The sequence below is a fragment of the Amblyraja radiata genome, chromosome 25 (assembly GCF_010909765.2).
Source record: "Amblyraja radiata isolate CabotCenter1 chromosome 25, sAmbRad1.1.pri, whole genome shotgun sequence".
NCBI lineage: Eukaryota > Metazoa > Chordata > Chondrichthyes > Rajiformes > Rajidae > Amblyraja > Amblyraja radiata.
The window spans coordinates 30737852-30761783 of record NC_045980.1 but is presented as its reverse complement, the minus strand read 5'-3'; the positions used below and the strand labels follow the sequence as shown (position 1 = coordinate 30761783).

The window sequence follows — 23932 nt, the reverse complement described above, 5'->3', positions numbered from 1 at the left end:
CTTACAGCTCCAGAGACCCGGGTTCGATCCTGACTACGGGTGCTGTCTGTACGGAGTTTGTACATTCTCCACGTGACCGCGTGGATTTTCTCTGGGTGCCTCCGCAACTCCAAAAACGTACAGATTTGTAGGTCAATTTGACTTTGGTAAAAATTGTAAATTTTCCCTAGTCTATAGGATAGTGTTAGTGTGCGGGGATCATTGGTCGGCATAGACGCGGTGGGCCGAAGGGCCTGTTTCCACACTGTATCTCTAAACTAATCCACACCTCAATTCAAATCATTGTTAATAGCAAATAGAATTTCTATTTCCTGATCCAGTGAACATATTTTCTATCCACAATGACCGAAACTCCAGTGTAGATGTGGCAATTTAACCTGATGAACAGCACAAAACCTACTCAATAAACAGGCTATCCTCGGGTCAGGCACATCTGCAAGGTCAAGATAAACTTCGTGAGGATGAAGCCGGCTTGGACTGATGGCAAGATGGCAGCAGAGGCGGTTGACATATTGTACAAGTGCAACATCCATCTCCAGGGTCCATTTTTTGCAGGATCTTTGGGCATGTCTGGTGTCAATGCAGGCACACCTGTTAGAGACAACAAAGCTGCTTAGACTGCAATAGAAATGAAACCAAGCACGACAGCACAACATGGTTAAGTTTATTGCAAAATTCATCCAGAATATTTGCACATCACTCATTTTTTACACTGTGATAGATGATATGTAATAACTTTTGTAATATTCTTCCAGTGAAACCCCACTTACCTTTCAAAGTGAAGGTCGTATCCGCAGGAAAGGATTGCTCGCCACACGCTTCGGATGTCTTGCTTTGACCGATCAACGACAAATTTATGGAAACCGTCTAATGTTAAATACTTTTCCTCTGGTGCTGTAGGAGAGAGAAAGATTTTGTGTTAAAATAGTTGCAACCTGCCATCTGTTGAGTTGCCTCAAAACCAAACATTTCTTGATGACTGGGAAGCTATTTCCAATGCCAAGGCTGGGAGATTTCAGGTCTAGAAAATATTTACAAAATACGTTAGTAAAATTCATGTCAGGTCCAATTGCACAATGTGGAAAATAAAATAATATTAGCAATTCATATGGGTGAGTTAAGTTTAAAAAAACTTATACAGAGAAATTAGTTTAAAACAAGCTTGCCCAGAATGGGAGGTACACAAAAATGCTGGAAAAACTCAGCGGGTGCAGCAGCATCTATGGAGCAAAGGAAATAGGTAACGTTTCGGGCCGAAACGCTTCCTCAGACCAGAATGGGAATGGCAGGTACAAGCTCTCATTCCTATACTAATTTGCAAATCTTTGGAATTCTCTACTTCAGAGAGCTCTGGCTGCTTTATCATACATTCAAAGGCATGATAAGCATGATATTTTTATATTATAGGGAAACTAAAACGTTTTAGGGATCAGACAGGGAAATGGAATTAAGGTCAAAGATCAGCTGTGATGCGGGTTTGATCCTGACTACGGGTGTTGCCTATACGGAGTTTGTACGTTCTCCCTGTGACCACATGCGTTTTCCCCGGGTGCTCCGGTTTCTCCCACATTTCAATTACGTACAGGTTTGTAGGTTAATTAGCTTTGGTAACATTGGAAATAGTCCCTAGTGTGCAGGATAGTGGAGGCGTGTGAGGATATCTGATTGGCGCAGACTTGGTGGGCCGCAGGGCCCGTTTCCATGCTGTATTTCTAAAATAAATTGAACTAAACAGACATGTGGCCTACTCCACTTCCCCATTCTACGGAAATGGTTTTTTTTAATGGTGTAGAAGATAATGAAAAAAATATCCTTATAAAAGCTTTTCACTCAGTACACATGACAATAATAAACTACATTAAACCCTCTCATGGTGGCCACTGGTTTTGTTGATAATTATAAAAAGACTTACCTTCTTGTTTCTTTGCTGGTGACTTCTCTGGGTCCTTGTCCTCAGGTTTGCTGCCCTTTTCTGGTGACTTTGCTTTCACAATTGGTTTCTTCTCACTCAGCGCAGTTCTGTTAAAAGAAAAGATGCTTAGTATGAATTCGATTTTCCTTTTGAGTTATTTTAAACTCTCTGACACTTTAGTTTAGCTAACTGGCCGTGGTTTCATCACCTTTAGATACCTCAGGTGCTGTTACACTATTGTGACAGAAGGAACTGGAAAAGGTTCAATTTATGATGCCTAATTCATAACGTGGCTGTTCTGAAACTTTGAGGTCTCCTAAAGAGTGTCAGGGTTGCGGGGAGTGCTGGGATAACATCGGTTGCATCGCCTTATTTATCTTGTTATGCCATTATCAGCCATCGCTTATCATAATTGTAAACATGAAATCGTTCTCATTTATTGTTATTGCAGATTAGAAGAAACCACAATTGTGAAGGAGACTGTCAATGCTGCAAAACCAGAACAAAATAGGCCATTTAGCCCCATCTTATTGAAAGCCCATTGTGTGGATTGCCATACTGTTAGAAGTGTGTATGTTTATCTTGACGTCCCTTGCAAATGTAACTTCATTTGTTTACGATTTTTTGGAACATTTCCATTTTACAAGGAATCCCAAGCATGACTAATAATAATTTGCAATACAAGGTCAGGAATGCTGAGGGTTTCATCTGCAGTTAAGTTATAATGAAGCATAACGTACTGCATTAAGCAGTAAGGAGGAAAGATCCTATTTTCTTCCTGAAATGGTGTGTTTTTTCTTTCCCAGAAGGCATTATAGTTATATTTCTTCTCAAATACATGGATAATTGTTTGTAGCCAGAAATGCAGCTGCCAGTGGTAATGTGCAGTGTTAAACCTGAACTCACTGTCAGATTCATAGCTTGTAAACTAAGATTTCTGTAGCATTGGTGAGCGCTGTTGAGACGGATAACTCTGGTGTAAATGCTGTGGCTGCACCATTTGTATTGATGTAACCCATCCAATGGACTTTATGGTAAATTAATGTTTTCCCATGAATTCCAGAATAAGGTTTATTTCTCTCTCACCTCGAGTGATATTTAGAACTACTGAAAGTCCCGATTAGAGAGGGGAGAACTTCCTGATTAAAGACAACGAACCTGACGCTGTTCAGCACGGACCTGTCTTTGCCTGGAGGTTTGCCGATTGGCCTTTTTGTGCTGACTACTTTGCCAGGGTGCTGCTCCTTTCCTGCTTTACTGTACTTGCTCTTGTCAAATTTTGGCTTGGGTATGCCGTACTTCCGCAGTATCTTGCAAAAGCAAACAAAGAAAAATAATTCATTAAACATTGTACAAAGCACAGTTAGTTACTAGACGTATTTACAAAAATAATTCAGAGAATTCCCTCTCAAATGGCAGCGGGTGACTTTATAAAAACACAACTACTCTCTCCTTCTATAATATGGTTATATTAAACAAAAGTACTGAGAGCAAAGCTAGCCAGAGTTGGGAAATCGAAACAAGAGGACATAGGTTTAAGGTAAGGGGGGAAAGATTTAATAGGAACCTGAGAGGCAGCTTTTTTTTTTATACAAGAGGGTGGTGGATGTATAGAACGAGCTGCCGGAGGAGGTAGTTGAGGCATTTACTATTGCAACATTTAAGAAACAGTTAGACAGGCACATGGAAAGGATAGGTTTAGAGGGATATGGGCCAAACACAGGCAGGTGGGCCTAGTGTAGATGGGGGACAGGTTGGTCAGTGTGGGCAAGTTGGGCTGAAGGGTCTGTTGCCATGCTGTATGACTCCATGACTATAACAGAGGGGCAAAATAAAATATTTCACTAAACCTTGAAAAATACAACTATTCCATTGATTCTATGAACCCCTGGTGCAAGACCACTCAAAGATAAGGACCAGTTGTGGGGACGGCACTGAGAACCTAGAGTCGGAATCAATAGCCCAACATAAATGGTAGAAGTACTGTCACAATTCATCAATTATCAAATGGCCCAATCCATCAAGAATATCCTCCCCCATTTATTGAGTTGAAGTTCCCTCAGCAACCTCATCTGTTACATAAGGTCATAAGGGATCGGAGCACAATTAGGCCATTCAACCCATCAAGTCTACTCTGCCATTCCATCATGGCTGATCTATCTCTCCCTCCTAACCCACATTCTCCTGCCTTCTCCCCACAACCCATGACAGATGTACTAACCAAGAACCTATCTATCTCTGCCTTAAAAATATCTACTGACTTGGCCTCTACAGCCTTCTGTGGCAAAGAATTCCACAGATTCACCACTCTCGGACCAAAGAAATTCCTCCTCATCTCCTTCCTAAAGGAATGTCCTTTAATTCTGAGGCTATGACCTCTAGTCCTAGACTCTCCCACTATTGGAAACATCCTCTCCACATCCACTTTATCCAAGCCGTTCACTATTTGGTAAGTTTCAATGAGGCCCCACCTCATCCTTCTAAACTACAGCGAGTATAGGTCCAGTGCCGTCAAACGTTACCATGGAATTCACAAAATCAGAGTGGATGCAAGTACTCTTGTTCCCAAGGAAATGTCCACAAACCACATAAGAAACAGACTCAGGGCTTTATCCAAAGCACATACCTGTGTGAGCTGATCCTCCAAAACTTTCTTTGGTGGGCGGACATTAGTGAAAAATATTTGTAACAGGTTTCCTGATGTCTGTGAGTTGATCTGTTCTTTGCTGAGGAAAATATCAGAAACTTTGATAGGTTTGGCTGGAGCAAGACTCAACATCTGTTCTGAATGAATACAGCTTCGAAATATCTCTGCAAGAACATCTCGTGCAGGGGGAACCACCTTATCACCTAATGAAAAAGAAGCAAAGTAAACCGCAGTAAATTACTTTCAAGATGCTAAAGATAATTTATTTTTCGCTTTCTAATTAATAATTGATTTTATAAAGGACACATTTATGTAGTACTTTATGAGCAAGGGATATACAGAAGTGTTTTACAGGTCATTAAGTGTGTTTGAAATGTTCAACAACTCCGTAAAAGGAAACACTACAGCCAACTTCCTCACAGCTGGAAGCCACACACACAAAAACACGAGACCAAGTGCAGTCTGGGCGATCGCTTCGCTGCACCTTCGCTCGGTCCGCCTTGACCTACACAATCTCCTGGCTGCCAAGCACTTTAATTCCCCTTCCCATTCCCATACAGACCAATCTGTCTTGGGCCTCCTCCATTGTCAGAGTGAGGCCATGGGCAAATTGGAGGCACAGCACCTCATATTTTGCTTGGGCAGCTTACAACCCAGCGGTATGAATATTGATTTTGCTCATTTTAAGTAACCCCTGCATACCCTCTATCTCTGCCCCTCCCCCACCCAAGTCATCCGGCCAGTTCCATTGTTCGCATCCATATATCCCTTCGTTATCACCTCTTCCCCAGCCAACAATGGATTATTGTGGGCTCCACCTTCCCTTGGCCATCGCTGCCGGTTCTGATCTATTCTGAACTTTTTCATACCTCTAGTTTCTCTTTCCCCTGACTCTACAAATCTGAAGGGTTTCGACCCAAAACGTCACCTATTCCTTTTCTACAGAGACACTGCCTGACCTGCTGAGTTACTCCAGCATTTGTTCCTCCCTACACATGATAAAGGACCAGATATTCTGTATCACATTGTTTGAAATATAAACGTTGACCTGAAGGTTGGCTGAAATCTCTGCTCTTACTTGAAAAGGGATATGGAAAAGTTTCCTTCCATCTGAGGGAGAGGATGGGGCATCTTAATTAATGAAGTATACCAGGCAATGCTCTGGGACAGATGCAAGTCTCAGTCAAATCAAATTAGTTACTTATTACAACACAGAAGGTCATTCAGTCCATTGGAGGTCCAGTTACATTTATATTCCAACTATTGAAAACTCCTAAGACCATTGGAAGAGGTGGGTTTCTGGTTTCAAAGGGCATTCACATCAAGACTCTGCTGGGATCAAATAGTTGCCAGGCCTGCACATTCAGCCTCCTTATTTATGCACAAACCAACAATGTGGTGACACAAGAGACTGCAGATGCTGGCATTTGGAGCATAAAACAAACTGTTGGTGGAACTCAGCGGATCAGGCAGCATTTGTGGAGGGAAATAAATAGACAACATTTCGCGTTGAGACTCTTATTGAGTGAAACATTGTGGTATTAACAATGCCAAACAGTGTTTGTATTTTAATCAATAATATTTAATAGCAGATTCATAGATGGCCACAGATGTATACAGCAATTTAAGTAACACTATTGGTTCTGAATCCACTCAAGAGTGCAAATTGGTTATGTAGCTGATCATTTTTGGTGAAGACTGCGCCTTTAGTGTAGAATTTGTCTTAAAACTCATCTGGTGTACTGCAAATAGATAATTTCCTTATAAACTCAAAATAAAACGTGTATTGTGCACAAGAGAAAAATCAATCCCACTACTTATTATAGTGTGGTGCAGCACAAAATTTATGTCGTTAAGTAGATGACTTTACGAATCTCAGTCAGCCAGCCCTTTTGCTTACCTTTTATTAGTTTCTCAGTGAAATAATCCTCCAACGCCGAACTACCCTGGGTGTCAAACAAGCTCTGATTTACGGAAGACACGGTTAAAATCTCCTCTGTTGACATCTCCATCAATTCATCCTCTCCCTCCAAACTAGACAATCCAATTAAATCACTGCTGTTGAACAGACTGGCACGAACCTTTTCAATCTTTGCCCTTGCTCTTACCTACATTTAAAAATAAATCATCACCACATGATCCAAAATAGGTTATTTACAAAACATTAATCTTCAGTTTCTAAGGCAGAATACTGCAAGGAGTAATGGTTTAACGCTGTGATTCTTTGAAGGTGTTAACTCATGCAGGTGGTCGCTATCCTCCAGGTTCTGTTATTTGCAAGATAGCAGAAAGGGTACAGATCAGCAAGATGTTTTATGAGGAATATTTTAGAGGTCCTTTTACAAACTTATCATAAAGGTCCCAGATTTGCCTAGCCTAGCCAGAGGAAAAGTGAATAAACATCACAATTGAGTTCTGTGCTTGTGATCCAAGACAACTAGTGAATAAATCTGAATACTGCCTTTCTATCAGCAGCAACTTTATCATTTAATCTGGCAGCCATTTTAAGACCTAGAAATAAGGCAGCTGGGTTTAAAGGGTATGAGTTAGTAAGTGGTTGTTTTATTTTTATTAATAATATCACAAGGAAGTTGAAAAATATGTGATTTTAATTTATATTTCAATGTGTTGTTTCTTTATATTCATTAAGGTCCAAGGTGGCGGATGAGCGGGAGTGGGCGCCGTCTGTGTATGGCAGCCTGCCCGCAGTCCGTCTCTTCACCTTTTTTTTATTTTAAGTCCTGTCCAAAATGTTAGTGGAGGTCTTTTATGTGGTGGGTGGGGGTGGGGAAGGGGGAAACTTTAATTCTTAGTCCCCTACCTGGTCAGAGAGGCAGCATCCCTCCGAGCTGCTTCTTCGCCCCTTCCTCGCGGCCTACCATCGAGAATGGAGCGGCGTTTCCTGTCGGGACCGGCCGGGACTACAGCTTCGGCGGCGGCGCAGCGCAAGGACACCATCACGGAGCGGAGCCACGGAGCGGGCGATGCCTTGCCGGGTCGCCGTGCGGTAAGCTCCGGAGAGCTGTGGCCGTCGATCCAAACATCGCGGAGCTGGGGCTGCGGGCGTCCGGCCGCGGGCGGCGCTGGATTTGGAGCGCCGCAGAGCCAGGGATCGAGTTCGCCGGGGTCGGCGCGGCCTGAAGTCTACGAGTGCCCCGGTCTCCGGGGAGGAGGCAGCCGCTCCAGACTTTCCAAGCCGCTTGAGGAATTATTTCACCCGACGCCAGTGTTCCATCTTCACGGCAAGAGGGCCCTGAAAATCATCGGACTGGCTGCAAGGCCACAAATGGGCCCCGACCTCGGGTGTTTCAGAGGAAGAGGACTTAACTTTCTGTTGCCTTTCCGCACAGTGGAAATTTTTGATTCTGTTGTGGGGGGATGTTTGTGTTGAACTCTATAATGTGTTGTGTCCATTTTCTTTCTTTCTTTATTTTTAACCTTTTTCTATGGTTTGTATGTAAACTTATTATTTAATTTATGTAAAGCACTTTGGTGTCAATGGAAGTTGACTTAAAATGTGCTATATAAATAAAGCAATAATAATAATAATAATTAAATAAGTTTAAAAAAAAAATGATATCTTGCAATTATTTAAATGTATTTGAACCTTTTTATATATCACTGATTGCCAGAGTTTGGAAGGCCTCTCACAATATGAATAACCAAAAGGCCATCATGGTGGTCTGGTGGTGAGGCCTATCACCAAGGCCCAGGTACAGTTCGTGGGCCCGTTTCCCAGGATGGCCAAGGCAAGAGTTAAACTCAAACCTCAGCATCATGAATGGTTGGAGCAATCTTGGGACATGTGCAGGAAACAAGTGTGAGTTGGTCTTATAGTAACCAAATTCTTTCAAAATTTTAATTTCAGAAATAAGTTGCACTTATTCTGTTGCACTGTAAGCAGCTGAATTGTGACGTAATAAAGAACTATAAATATTTCATAAATCACGAGTCTGTTATAAATCATAAAAATTGTCAACAATTTCCCCAAATTTCTATATTGCACTTATGAATGTTACTTGATACTATCATACCATAGATAGATTAAAAATCAGCCAAATCTCAATTCCATCAAACAAAATAACAAATATTACCATTTTAGTTGGATGACTTTGAACAATATAATTGCATTTGTTATAATTGCATAATATAAATGTACAATAAAATTGCATTGCAATTTAAACACTCCAAATAAATCAGATAAATATAAGCATTCACAGATGTCATGAATCCGAGTGTAAGCTTGAATTGGTACTTTAAGCTAATTCAATAGTTTCAATAAAAGAAAACAATGTCACAATTAATTTTAAAATGTAAATTGTTTTGCTAGTTGCCCGTGACTAATGTGATGCAAAACTATTGTGCTTTTTAGAAACCATAATCTAAAATCAAGATAATAAACCCTAACCTTACCTCGACGATGGCATAACCTTTGATGGACCGTGACACAAGTGGGTTGTTGTCTAGTGATGTGACTGTGTACATTGATCCAACGTCTGAGATGGAAGCTGAGTCCGCACTGTCCAAGGGTTCTCCGAGACTACCGAGACTGCCTAGACTTCCTGTGCTGCACAGAGACAAGTCCAGGCTTTCCTGGCTGGACACTGTGTGGGGATCAATCATGCCCTGTGGAGCAGGCTGGTCATGACTTGCTTGAAACTGGTCTACGGAAAGATCACTCGCTGTCCGAGAAACACACTGGGAGCTGCAAATTGAGGTCTGACTAGTAGAGGCGGATGCGCTCATACTCATAGCTGGTGTCACACTGCTGCCGCTGCTTACATCCAAGTTGTCCATGTTGTTGACTGTTGTCGACTTATCCAGTTCCAACTTGCCGTCAGCTTTCACCTTCAAACTCTTGGGGTCATCATCTTGTAGTGGGATGTAAATCTCATCTTTGAATATGCCACCGTGCGCACTGCACGCCCTGCGAATGGCAGTGCGGACGATGCATTCCTCAAGATGTGTTGGAATGCCCGAGATCACCAGCAACCTGCTATGGGAGGTGGAGCCGACCAAAGCTTGACAGGCATCTGCAATGGCGTCGTTTGTCATTCCTTGTCCCTGAGGGTCCTTTTTTGTCAGATGACGGAGGATCATGAGTAACGTCAGTGCTCGGTGGAACCACAGCATATCTTCAGGTTTACTTCCGCTAATATTCAGGATTGAGGTGTCGCTTTCACTGCCACGTGAGGTGAGCCGCTTCCCTGTCGCCGTCGTCTTCTCGCGTTTCATTTTGACCTTTTTCCGTTTGGAGAGCAAGCTTGGGCTCTGTGGCGTCTGCCCTGGTGAGGAGGAGGAGGAGGAAGAGGAATCACTGAGGCTCGGTGCGCTTGTGGAGGTCATCACATTTATTGCCGTGCTCACGTTGATGGGCAGTGTTACTTCTGCAACTGCAAGACAAATCTCCATCAAAGCATGGAAGTAGATGGAGAAACGGCCCTGGTCAGTCACACCAATCCCGATACCAGAACTGTTCCCAGTTACCCAGTTTTGCGTTTCTTCATCATAGAGTTTGCGGAGCTCAGTTTGAATTGCCATCAGAACAGCCAGGCATGGATTTAATTGGATGGCAATAGATGATGAGAGGCCAGATGGATTCTTCTTTTGCTCGAGCTGGTGAATTTTCCGCAACAGTTCAGCCACGAGGTGGAATACCATCTCCTTTATGCTGGGGGCAAGGTCTGTTGTCCACAATAGGTTAGCTATGAATTTGGGAAGTAATCAAATGTAGAAAATAAAGCATTAAAGTGCATTCGCCTTAATCCACTTCTACATTGCCCTCCACAACCAAGAAGGGAAATAGCACAATTCAGCTTATGTTAGTGTTCTTAAACACCATCCATTATCGGCAGCCAGCTGAAATATGCCTGGGTAGATACGGGATTATATCATCAGGTGCAACTAAAAGCTTATTCTTGTCGCTCCTGTGCACTATATGGCACTGAAGACTTGCTATTTCTCAAAAGCAATGAAAAGTTACCATTTTGTTTTGGTGAACTAACAGATATGTAGATTTGCTTAAGTGTCAAGGTCTGGAAATTATTATTGCATATAAAAATAAATCATATTTTTACGAATAAACGATATATGGATCCATTTATGGCAATTTGTCTTACCGAACAGCTCAACGATCTGCAGGAGAACGGATCCAGGAATAGCGTCAAGCTCGTCTTCAGATTTCTCGTCTCTTTCCTGCAGCTTCCATGTCAGCAACTGTTCAGCAAATGCCATTGCCAGAGGAAATTCCAGAGGCAATGAGTTCAACACCAGCACCGCACCAGGTGGCGGAGAGACACCTGGGAAGATGAAATTCAAAACCTAATTAAATAATTTGCTGAGAGAAACTACAGAAAGCAAGCTCAAGTCCACACTTGGAAGAATCAGAGAACAGATCCATCAGGAAGGGGAGAGAAATTGTTTATGGAGATTTCTATTTTAAATGGGAAACCCGTTTTTGAAACAGTGACCCCAGTTGTAGGTTCTCCTACATGGAGAAACTCCTCTCCGCATGTAGCTTCCCGAAACTATATTCCAATTAATCCTCAGTCATCTAAACTCTAGCAGGTGCAAGCCGAGCTGTCCAAGATAGTTCCATATTATAACCCACCCATTCCAGTTATCAGTCTCAACTGAAGGGTTTCAACTGGAAAGGTGATCTGTGCATTACTTTATTTCCTCCAGCACTTTGATTTTTGCTCAATAGTCCAGTAAATCTTCCCTGAACTGCTTCCAACATCCATTTATTCCTGTTTAAAGAGACAAACACTGCATGCAGTACTTCAGATGTGGTCTCACAATCAGCCGGCCTATTTAACGGAAACATTGCACTTTTGAGTTTTTGTCAATAACAAGTCATTCAAACACTCAGGTAATTTATATCTATTGGAAGAGTTGCAGAGCTGTTCAGAGTACCTAGTTTCACGTGCAGCTTGTCAGTAGGGATGACGACAGAGGGATACTGATTTGTGGTGGGGGGTGGAGTGAGACCAGTGTTGGTGGGTGATGCATCCTTTGGATAACACACGGTTTCCGTCAGGCTAAGTTGTCCATTTTTCCGCACTTTGTGACCCAATCCATATACCAGCACTCTCACCCACGGAGCCTTGTACAAAGAGGAACTAAACAATAAGAATGGTGATTAAGTTAGTGCATAGCTGGAATATCACCTAATTTTACTATTTAATGAGTGAGTAGCTCCCATTTAAAAAAAATGCCAGTCAAACTTCTGTTAAGATTTTTATACATCTACTTACCAAACCCCTTAATTTCACAGATTGATTGAAAGATAATGCATGGTAATCAGCCCTTCGGCCCATAAAGTTGACACCAAACATTGATCACATTGGTTAATGTTATCCCACTTTCACATCCACTCCCTACACACTAGCGGCAATTGACCACCAGCACCGCACCAGGTGGTCAATTAATCTACAAACTCACATATCTTTTGGATGTGGGAGGAAACTGGAGCACCCGAAACCCACGCGGTCTCAGGGGAATCTGCACAGACAGCATCCGAGGTCAGGATCAAACATGGGTTTCTGCCACTGAGGCAGCAGCTCTACCAGCTGCGCCACTGTGCCGCCCTGCTTGCTTGACTATGCCACCCTTCCAAGATGGAAAATATTTTGGTTAATAGGTCAAATACTGGGGGATTTTCCATCGAACATTAAGATAATTTGCTGTTTCCTGCAGCCAATTTCAGATACAATCACTCATTAAAAAGCAACAACTGGGCTGTTAGTTTTGTTATTCACTGGTTTGCCTTGAGGTGGCATCTCTCATCCATTTCAGCTTAATAAGAGTCAAATCTCAGAAATGACAAGCAGCAAGTGACAACTGAACGACACATTGTTTGTCTGGCAGCAAAGAAATCGAGCAACATCAACTAAAACACTGGTGAGATTGGGCAACAGCTGCATATTTATCAAAGTAAATTTTAAACTAAGACCAGGGGATGGCAAAATTAATAACTGCGTATGCATCACATTGGAATTTTGCTCTTCATTTTGTGGCGCTGCAATCCAACCCAGAGTTAGATAACAACTCTGTGAACAAGTCCATGAAACCCCGGAGAAAGACCAAGATGTTTCACATGGTTCAGCAGGACAACCTTACCCTTGATAACATAACTTAGGGGTGCACTGTAAAGTTTTAAATATTAAAAAACTTGCCCGACATAACTATTCTGTGCATCACAATAAAACCATGCTTACTCTTTCCGAAACCCTGCCGCACTTTCCTTGCATGAGACCATTACAAAGGCAGCTCCGGGAAAATGCACGTCCATGCTCACTTTCGACTCGGTCACTGGGAACTCTTCCGAAGGAAACTGTTCTGGTGAATGCTGCAGTGCAAAAGAAAAGTGCTAGTTTTATTTGTTATTAAACATCTGTGCAATCACTGAAGTTGCAATTTAAACCACAAATTGTAGCAACACACCGTGACTACATAACACCGGAATGCTAAATTAATTGATCACAAATAGAAAACTTAAAAAGCACAGAATACGATACATAGTTTATGGTTTTTTTAATTTCATCTCAAATCTTTGAAAAAAAGTTCAAATCTTTCATCTTAAACTCCTAATCTTCAGTATTGGCAGCATTCCATGTTTGTAGGGGTGAATCAGTCATCAGTTCTCTTGTATAATTGCAAAATAAAGTCAAGATTTTTCTCTACCGTGCACCTTTAAGTTGAGGTATTGGTAATGTTCGCTTGTAATGTGGCCCTTGTGACTAAAGGGATCAGGTGGTATGGAGTGAAGGCAGGCACAGGATACTGAGTTGTATGATCAGCCATGATCATATTGAATGGCGGTGCAGGCTCGAAGGGCCGAATGGCCTACTCCTGCGCCTATTATCTATGTTTCTATGTCTCTTACGAGAAATTATTTTATATTAGTCCAGCATTGTGACAGGATATCAGTACTTGCACCAAGTTGGGTGCAAACTGGAATAAGCAGATTTTTTTCCCCTGTAATTAATATATAGCATTAATTATATATTGTGAGATTGGGACATGCGATTTGGCTCTGCTATATAACTGTGAACCCAAACAGTAGTGAAGTATGAGAATATCTTGCCTTTATAAATAAATTAATACATGCTGTATTTATAGCAATAGTCTCAGCATAATTGGTAGAGGTTTCTTCTAGCAAGGAGAAATCAGTATCAGAAGTTAGGTCCATCCACTCTCAGCATGCCATTCTATCTGATTTCTGAACAGGTTAGAATGATCAACTATTTTCACAACTCTATCCTGAGAACCCACAAGGAGGTAGTGTCATAGATTATTTCAACGAGTCATGATGACACCAATGATTGACAACTCCCAATTCTGATAACTGAACTTTGAGAAAGCCTCATCATTCATGTGCTGCAATTAATATTTCATCCATATTCTATTCACACAATTTCTCAATATTTCAAAAACAACTGCAATCCTTCTTCCATTATTGTTTCTTCTTTAATATCCACTTTTTGTTTCCTTTCACGTGATGAGTTTTGTTTTGCACAATTGCTTTTGGCTGCAACTTAGTTTCTCCTTATACGATAAACAATGAAGCAGCAACTAGAGCAATTCTGCTCCTTCTTGACCTCAGTGCAGCATTTGATACTGTCGACCACACCATCCTAATTGACTGTCTCCGGTACGGGGTTGGTATTGATGGCACTGCGCTGAGGCACTGCCCTGAGCTGGTTCATCTCCTACCTCAAAGGTAGGAGTTTCTCGACTAACATAGGCAACTCATTCTCCTCCCCAGCTAATCTCTGCTGTGGGGTTCTACAAGGTTCCATCCTTGGCCCCATTCTCTTCTCCCTGTATATGCTCCTTCGGTCAAGTCATTGAAAGGCATGGCATTTCCTTCCATTGCTACGCAGACGATACCCAACTCTATCTCCCCCTGAAGCCCAAAAACCAATCAAATCTGTTTAACCTTACCCACTGCCTCGAGGATATAAAGTGTTGGATGGCCCAGAACTTCCTCCAACTAAACGAGAGTAAGTCTGAGGTCATCCTTCTCGGCCCCTCGGACTCAATCAAAATGATAGCAGGCAGCCTTGGAAGCCTTACCTCACTAAAACCTCACGTCAAAAACCTTGGCGTGATATTTGACTCAGCACTGAAATTTGACAAACAAGTCAATGCCGTGGTAAAACCTAGCTTCTTTCAGCTTCGGACGATAGCTAAAATAAAACAATTCCTCCAGTTTGATGACCTGGAAAAGATCATCCACACATTCATCTCCTCCTGCCTAGATTACTGCAACTCCCTTTACACTGGCATCAGCCAATCTTCCCTGTCCCGCCTGCAACTGGTCCAAAACGCCGCAGCGAGACTCCTGACGGGCACCCGAAAAAGGGACCACATCACCCCGATCCTGGCCTCTCTCCACTGGCTCCCTGTGCGGTTCCGTATAAACTTCAAGATCCTCCTCCATGTCTACAAAGCCCTCAATGGGCTTGCCCCCACCTACATAAAAAGTCTTCTCACCCACCACTCCACCTCCAGGCCCCTCAGATCGGCCGACTTGGGGTTGCTGAATATCCCACGGTCTAGGCATAAGCTCAGGAGCGACCTCGCCTTTGCGGTTGCAGCCCCATAGACTGTGGAACAGCATCCCCTTTCCCATCAGAACTGCCCCCTCCATCGACTCTTTTAAGTCAAGACTAAAGACTTATCTATACTCCAAGCCTTTCCTGACGTCCTCTGAGTGAGGGCTACATGTATATATGTATGTCGTTTGTTTTGTTGTGCTATTCTTATAACAAATGTAAAGCACTTTGGCCAACGAGAGTTGTTTTTAAATGTGCTATATAAATAAATGTGACTTGACTTGACTTAACTAGAGGGGCATCTTAAAATCATAAGTGAAACATATAGAACATGGGTTTGCAAATGGAAATCATGGGAGCTGTACCTGCAGGAAAGAGCAGATCTGTTTTGTTAACTCCAACAAACTGTCTTCACCCTGGTGTAAGGCTCGGGTTATGGCAACTGTGAGCCATTCCCTGATGGAATTGGAATTGCCCTGGTAGAAGAGATCAGTGGGAGAGCAGTTCTGACCCTGGTTACAATGCTGGAGGGACTGAGCCAGAAGAATTGAATCAGAGCTGATGGTTCCATCTGCAGAAGAAGGGAAGGACACAGGTAAAATTCACCAAATCTTTACACTGAAATCTTGCAGAACAAGCCCAGAACAGTTTAAGTCTAGTGGCAGGCTACCAACCAACCAACAGTAGGCCAAAAGCAGGTTTGCTGACTACTGGACACATTTAATCCATAGCTGGTCAATCAGATTTTCCTGGTGCTATATCCAAGATGTGCTTATTCATTCTTTTAATTCTTTAGCATACACAACCTTCTTCACAGTAAATACAAATGGGAAATAGCCATTTAAGATCTCACCCATCTCCTGTGGCTTGACATATAGACAATAACATTGATCCTTAAGGAGACCTATCCACTCACGAGTTACCCTTTTGATCAGAATATACTTATGGAATCTCCTAGGATTCTCCTTTACCTATCTGCCAGAGCTATAGTACAACTTCAGTGCATTGCTAGGACATCAGTCTACTGCCCCACTATATACAACATACAAATAGATAAATGGGCATTAAATTGGATAGAATCCTATGTTGCTTATAAATTTTCCCCAGTAAAATAAACATTGAACAAAAACATAACTTTCAGGAGATAAAAATATGCTTAAGAATGCAGGACGTTTTGAATCTATATTACTCCCACTTAGAAATTTGTTCACAAATGTAACATTATTTAATCTTACTTCAGATTTTTTTTTAATTTTATGAAGGTGGTTAAGGTACAAATACATGGCTATTACAATACTCCCTCAGAAAAAAAAATCCTAATGTCACTAAGCAGTGTGTGTGGGCTACACGCGTAACCACATAATGCACAATCAAGTTCTACCTTGCTCTCATGGGTGCTCCCAAACATGGTCACCGGAGAGAGCATTAATGCTTCAAATACTGCCTTGGCCAATATTGGTTAACTCCACAATGCATAGAATCTGGAATGTTAGTCTCCATCATTCTGTAAATTCACACAGTATACTTTTTTTAATTAACTGGCTATAAAGTTTGTATAACTATCTTTTAAGATCAAGAACCGACTTCAAACTTGTTTGCTTCCTAATTTGTTGAAATTAGACAAACTGATTATGCACATCTGTCTACAGTTACATACGTAGTTTATCTTTCAACTTCATGTCAGTTTGATAACACCAACCTGAAAGTGGTGGAGCCAGAAGTTGATTGGACAAAAGCTGCAGATGTTCCAGTGTTATATCACGCACCGCGGGGATGTGGAAGAGCCGAGTAAACGTGTGTGGACACTTAGGAGCAAAGATGTTGAGCAAAGCCATACGACAGTACAGCCTAGCTAGGGAAGCTTCACAGCGTAGCAACTCTCTGCGAACAACAGCACAAGAAGAAAGTTGGGGGAAAAAAATGGGGCACCAAGTATAAATATATTCATATAATAGCCTAATTATTAAACAATTTGCACTGCTTGGGCAATTACCAACTGCTTAGTTGGTAAATGTAGAAGTTTGCAATGCATAGTCCTCGTTATACTAGTCACACCATTTAAGAGATAGAAGCATGGAAATATACCTGGCACCTTCAGCATTCACTTCTCATCCTCCATTTTGCTCACAGAATTCATTGAACTTAGACTGAATGACTGTATTAGTATGTGTAGGAAAGAACTGCAGATGCTGGTTTAAATCGAAGGTAGGCACAAAATGCTGGAGTAACTCAGCAGGACAGGCAGCATCTCTGGAGAGAAGGAATGGGTGACGTTTCGGGTTGAGACCCTTCCTCAGACTGATGTCAGGGGAGTGGGCGGGACAAAATTAGTGGTTAGGACCATATTAGTATATTGGGATGAGGTGGGTGTCAGAAGGGAAGGGGCATGGAAGAGAGATAAACAACTAAGGCAAAAAAACAAATAAGTCTCAAGCTCGTGCTTTCAAATTTACACTGGATTATGCATCATTAAGAATGAGGGGATAATTCTATATATAAAAATCTAATTTACAGGTATATTCATAGATCTCACGTTTACTTGGACCACTTCAACATGTTATTGATAAATGTTTAAAAAATAATGGATTCCCCTCTCCTGACTATCATATGAGAATCTCCACTATAAATCTGTAAGCACTGAATATTAACAATATTTAACTATGTTAACGAGCATGGGGAAAAACTAGAAGTTTCTTGGTGTGAAGAACACGAAGAACGAAAATAGTCTAAAACAATAAAACGATCTGTTACAACTTTATTTTTATTTATAAATTAGTTTAAAAAGAAGGGGAGAAGGGAGATCTAAAACTAAACGAATACCGAGCATTTAAATGGCTATGTTCATGGTAAAAATGGCTTACTTACAGCCACTGATGTTGTCACCCTGAATCATTAATACTTTTTTTCCCTCCAAAATAATATTGCCTATGATTTTTACCTTTTCTCTCAAAGGTCCAATTAAAAACTTTATTTTTTATTATCTACAATTTTTGGTTCGATGAAGTAAAACGTAGAATGCATTGTATGAGATAATTACAAGCAGTTGAATAAGGGGTGGGAATTAATAAGCTTTGGCTTCTTCCTGCTCCTTTTCGGACATATATGATTTCATTTATTTATAGATATTGTTTATGACACTTTATAAATATTTTTGTTTTGTTTTTTTGTATGCTGTTTCACATTTGCTTTTTATTCTTTTATTCTGTCCGAAAAAAATAAATAAATAAATAAATAAAAATTGTTTTCTCAACAATGGTGTGACAGCTGTAGTTATAGGATGGGGAGCGGGGAGGGCATCGGCCAGAGGAAGTCATGCTGTGAACGTGAGGCCAATGTTAATAATAGCTATAGAAGTATAGCTTTGTTGTCTGATAAAAACAACGTCAATTTAACCTGACCAAGTGGCTACTTAATATATTTTAAAACTGATCAATAGGCAAAGTGGAATTAAACATTGACAAAATATCAAATTTACATTGGATTATCAAACATCAATCCAACCTGGAAAATGTAATCTTCTATAGAATCATCAATTTAATTTAACCCAGGTTTTAAAGGATAGCTAGTGGACAAAGGTGCTCAGCATAAGGTCATGAGGTCATAAGGAATAGGAGTAGAATTAGGCCATTCGGCCCATCAATTCTACTCCGCCATTCAATCATGGCTGATCTATCTCTCCCTCCCTACCCCATTCTCCTGCCATCTCCACATAACCTCGGACACCTGTACTAATCAAGAATGTGAAATAATATTGTTCAGATGGGAGACATTGGTTTTAATTCTTTAAATTCAGCGATGGATTTCCAAGGATTACACTTTATTCTGAAAGAGCTTGCCTGTGAATTTGGATGTTTGTGTTATCCAGAGTGACCAGTCCATAAGCCGCTGTGCGTCTGTATCCCGTGGGAGGGTGCTCCAGCATGTCAATTGGATACCAATAACGAACTAGCACACCTTCACTTCGTAAATATGTCTCCACCTGAACCAATTCATTAGCCTAAGTTGTGGAAGAAAGAATGGAGAATACATTTTGCAATGGTAAGAAAACCAGCGTTATTTTATGTGTAAAAAAGAATTAAAGCAACTGAGGTTCCAGAATGAACAGCTGAGTTCAAAGATATTCCTAACTGTGGATCATCGAAATGCTGGAGTAACTCAGCGGGTCAGGCAGCAGCATCTCTGGAGAAAAGGAATAGCTGACTTTTTGGGTCGAGACCCTTCTTCAGTCATGAGAAGTCTGAAGAAGGATCTCAACCTGAAACGTCACCTATTCCTTTTCTCAAGAGATGCTGCTGCCTGACCCGCTGAGTTACTCCAGCATTTCGTGTCTATCTTCGGTGTAAACCGGCATCTGCATTTCCTTCCTACTCAGTCTGTAAAGTTATTAAGCTGTTCTAAAGAACGCATTAAAATATCCTTGTCACTGCTCCAGTGATATTGGCAGCAGGAAGGACACTTTGGGCATCGTCTAGCTGCTCTATACTACTATTGCCTGAAGCCACTCAACTTTCTTAAAACTGGAAAAAAAGGGCTAATTCCAAATTTTATTATAGACAATAGGTTCAGAGTAGGCCATTCAGCCCTTCGAGCCAGCACCGCCATTCAATGTGATCATGGCTGATCATCCCCAATCAGTACCCCGTTCCTGCCTTCTCCCCATATCCCCTGACTCCGCTATCTAGCTCTCTCTTGAAAGTATTGTGAAGAATGGGTTTGAAATGCTTACTTCCTACTACTAGATAATATGGGTACTGTTCCTAAACACACTGGTAGCAGGAATTGCTAACGACAACATTAAAAACTCACAGTAAAACCTAAAGTACAGGAATAATTTAGCAGGTCAGGTAGCGTCTCTGGAGGACATGGATTAACCGGTTAGTCCAAAGAAGGGTCCTGTTCCCAAAACGTCATCTATCTATGTCCTCTACAGATGCCGCCTGAACAGATACTCCAACACTTCATGTTTTACTCAATATTCCAGCATCTGAAGTCCCTTGAGTCACCATTAAAAACTCACATTTTATTTCAGTACGCTCACTTTCCCTTCTGCTATGCCTGTTAATTCAAGCAACAAAGAAACATTACTGGCACAGTAATGGGAAATCAAGTGGTCTCACATTGTCGGACTTTCGAATCTCTGCACAACCAGGATACCTCAATTACATTTTGTTTTGCTCCTGAGCTGTTAACACCATTGGAAACTGTGCTGTTAAGTTGTGCTTTTTTTCCCCATTTCAGTGGCAAAAAGTATTTGCTGCAAAGCAGGACCCTCAGTTAGAACTTCCTCTGTCTTTACTGAAGATGCAACATCTTATCTCTGCATGTTATTGCATTTAATAGGCTAGGAAACTCATTCATAAGATCAAGGTATCAGATTTAGACTGTTTTTTAAAATATTTTTAAACCTACCGTATCAACATCAAGAACAACTCCATTCAAGCCAAAAGTTTTCATCATTCCTCGGATAGCAAACTTGGGTAACGCAGTGCCACCAGTGCTGCTGTTGAGGTTATTATTGTCCGGATACCGGATCACCACGGTCAGGCCTGTAGTGAGACAGAACAAGCCACTGGTTTAATCAGCACTGGTACAAGTCCTCTTGTCCATCCGAAGACTGTAGATTCAAATAAAAATGCAGCAATCTCTGCAACCAAATTAACCAATAACAGATAAATAATTGAAAATAAACAGAAACAACAGTTATCCTGGGTTGTTGATGCTCACAATCCCCATTGCTGGCTGAGAACAGCAATTAACCTGAACATGACAACTTTATCTGTGCCAAGTTGCTTCAGACAATGCTTACAAGTGGTACTTACACTTGTCAGTGTAGCTCTGTGATGCTTAGTTTTAGGAGCATTTGACAGAATGTAGCATTAATTAGCCCAGGTAAACTTAAGACAATGGGGAATAAGGAACTATTGCAATCTTTTAAGTCATACCTCAGACAAAGAAAATGATTATGGTCAAGCACATCAGCCCCAGGACATCACTGCAAAAATTCCTCAAGGTAGTACAGCCATTTACAGCAACTTCAGCAATGACCTTCCTCATAAGGCCAGAAGTGGTTATGTTAGCTGATGATTGCACAGCATTCAACTCCTCACGAAGTAAAGTAATCCATGCTTGCATAGTGTAAGACCAAAACAATATTCAGGCATGGGCAAACATTTTGCAAGTAATTAAATAAAGCTACCTTTGCGAACTTTATTCATCGTGAACTTATTGGCTTCATCTTTAATGTCCTCAATGGTTGGGAGGTAGAGATCCCTGGGAATGCCACCATTTTCTTCGTACAGGAACTCCACAGTCTGGCGAGCAATATCTACCATACCTATTTAAAACCAGTTATTGATGTGAGGATAATTTAACAGTTATACTAAAACAATTACAACATCATTGAAATTACACTCATTCATGAGTATCAAGGCAACTGTATCTTAGCTGGTTCAGTTGGTTGGTTTTGTTTACCACTGGGCAATAAATGCTGGTTATGCCTGTAATGTTCATATTGAAAAATATGAACAAAGAAACAGGAACATTTTAAACTATGTCTTGTAGAGAAAAAACAACTTGATTTTAAACCTTCTCCTTCACGTGGCTATCTATCCAAAGGCAAGAATGACCAAAATGCGATTCTGAAAAAAAAACCTAAGATCACATTAAGTTCACATTTCTATGTTAATTCCCAAGTGAAACAATTCAGGATTCACCTCTGTCCAAGTTGTGGATATCAGTCTGCTACTAAATTATAAACTTTTTGATATCATAGTCAGCATCCAAGAATGAAACAATATCAGAAAGGCATTTCCAGAAAGTGAATCCTCCACAAAGGCACATAATTCCTCAAGGCTACTGAGTATGACTGAAGTAACATCCAAATAATTCTTAATTCTAATGACATTACATGGATCTGATGAAATTTCATTGATCTAAAATGTTAACTCTTTCCTCTCCCACATGCTGCCTTGCCTGGCTCGCATTCCAACATGTCCTGTTTCTAATCGGGTATCTCCTTTAATGCTCTGATTTTCCACTATGGTGAAATGTGCACATCAATCATGCATTTGCATTGACGTTAATGGGTTTACTAAACCTGGCCGCAGTATTTGGATAAACTGCTTTCGCAATTATATGGGAATAGGGAAATATCTTCTCTAAACACTTTTCCCCCCTCTCTCTCTCACACACATAGACAGACATGCACTCTTTTCAAGAAGCCTTTTAAAACTTGCCTTCAAATATCACCCTGCATGGCTGAGCAAAAAAATTGATAATTCTGTGAGGCATTTTAGGGCCTATTATCAACATTAAAATCATTAGCTACATATAAGCGATTTGTATCTTCACATTTTAGAAAAATCTGGTGATTTCACTTCTTTTCTGGCGTGACTGGATATAAAATTAAGTGGAACTTCCCTTACAACAAGAAAAATGAAAACATTAAATAATACAATATAAACAACATAGTTTCAAGTTATAAAATGACACTGCCCTTTTGAAAAGGCACAAGGTTGCATCCTGCAGATCTGGTTGTTTAAATGATGAACAAGGACTAGCCAATACTGTTCCCTCTTACAACCCTTAACAAAAATAGATGAATTAAATGTTCATCTAACAAATATTTGTGCGGTTGAGTGAAAAATAGCAATGAAACACCAACATAATTCATTTTAGGCAAAGTCCTTTAGATACTGAGTTGTTACAATGCCATTTAAATCCAAAATAATGTTTTCAGCAATTTCTTTATTTCACACCAACACTCAGTTGCCCATTTCACCCACACTGAGCTGTAAATCTAAGTATTTGCAGCTGTGATTAGGCATTATGTATGTTACTACTCAACAATACCAATTGTAGTTCATATTCCTTTTATAGTCAACTATTTACAAACTGGCATTCTATTATTGAAAAGGCAAATTTACAAAAGATGGTTCCCAATGCTGCCTCCAACAAAGAGTATAAAATAAAAGAAACAGTGGAGAAACTCAGAAGACTGTGGAGGCCAAGTCAATGGATCTTTTTAAGGCAGAGATATATAGATTCTTTGTTAGTACAGGTGTCATGGGTTTTGGGGAGAAGGCAGGAGAATGGGGTTAGGTTGGCCGGTGTGGGCGAGTTGGGCCGAAAGGCCTGTTTCCAAACTGTATTAATCTAGGAAAGGCATAGATCAGCCATGATTGAATGGTGGAGTAGATCTGATGGGCAGAATGGCCTAATTCTGCTCCTATCACTTATGAACTAAGATGCTTTCAGACATCTGCACTCAAAACAAGAGTGTGGCCATTCAACAAAGTTCACTTCATCTTTAAGAATTCATCAAAGTTATTTATGAGTCACAATACACAGTTGGAACCTACCAAGTTGCAGTGCACCCTTTATCTGATCCAATCCAGATTTTCTTTCTGCTTCATTCCGGAATCGTCTGCGGATCGTAGGGAAGACTTTGGTTTCCCAAGCTTTGACAAGAAGTGCATAATGGTCTTCCTGGAGAAGAACAAACAAGGATTCACAGAAATCATGTTTCCAACATCTAGTTTCCCAACAGAACTCTCCAATAAGATATAGAAAACAATACAAATAAATCTTCAGTACATCCTCTTTTAACACCATCAAAGAGCTTAATACATTTGTGCTTATTTCGTGAAATAACTTAATAAAGAAAGTATGCAAGTGACAATTAGCACCAACTGCACTTATCTCTGGAAAGGCAACATTTCCAGGGTGCCACCTGACTTCAGGAGGCTGCAAATAATGCCGTTGGAAAACTACCGACGGTGAGACTAAAGGGCCTGTCCCACTTATGCGATT

General features: G+C 40.9%; 1 protein-coding gene across 6 annotated transcripts in view; it reads right to left on the bottom strand.

The window, feature by feature from the left end:
* hectd4 (HECT domain E3 ubiquitin protein ligase 4) overlaps positions 1-23932 on the bottom strand; it is a 180089-nt gene that overhangs the window by 16808 nt on the left and 139349 nt on the right. For all 6 annotated transcript variants that reach the window (XM_033043699.1, XM_033043705.1, XM_033043702.1 and 3 more), the window contains 16 exons: positions 23482-23608; positions 21318-21455; positions 20531-20667; positions 18958-19118; positions 16821-17002; positions 15487-15692; positions 12779-12909; positions 11475-11680; positions 10679-10858; positions 8973-10264; positions 6460-6667; positions 4539-4762; positions 3071-3222; positions 1913-2019; positions 771-894; positions 401-591 (listed from right to left, as the gene is read on the bottom strand). In XM_033043699.1, coding sequence (XP_032899590.1) covers positions 401-591; positions 771-894; positions 1913-2019; positions 3071-3222; positions 4539-4762; positions 6460-6667; positions 8973-10264; positions 10679-10858; positions 11475-11680; positions 12779-12909; positions 15487-15692; positions 16821-17002; positions 18958-19118; positions 20531-20667; positions 21318-21455; positions 23482-23608 — 3766 coding nt within the window. The remainder of the gene's footprint in view (positions 1-400; positions 592-770; positions 895-1912; positions 2020-3070; positions 3223-4538; positions 4763-6459; positions 6668-8972; positions 10265-10678; positions 10859-11474; positions 11681-12778; positions 12910-15486; positions 15693-16820; positions 17003-18957; positions 19119-20530; positions 20668-21317; positions 21456-23481; positions 23609-23932) is intronic.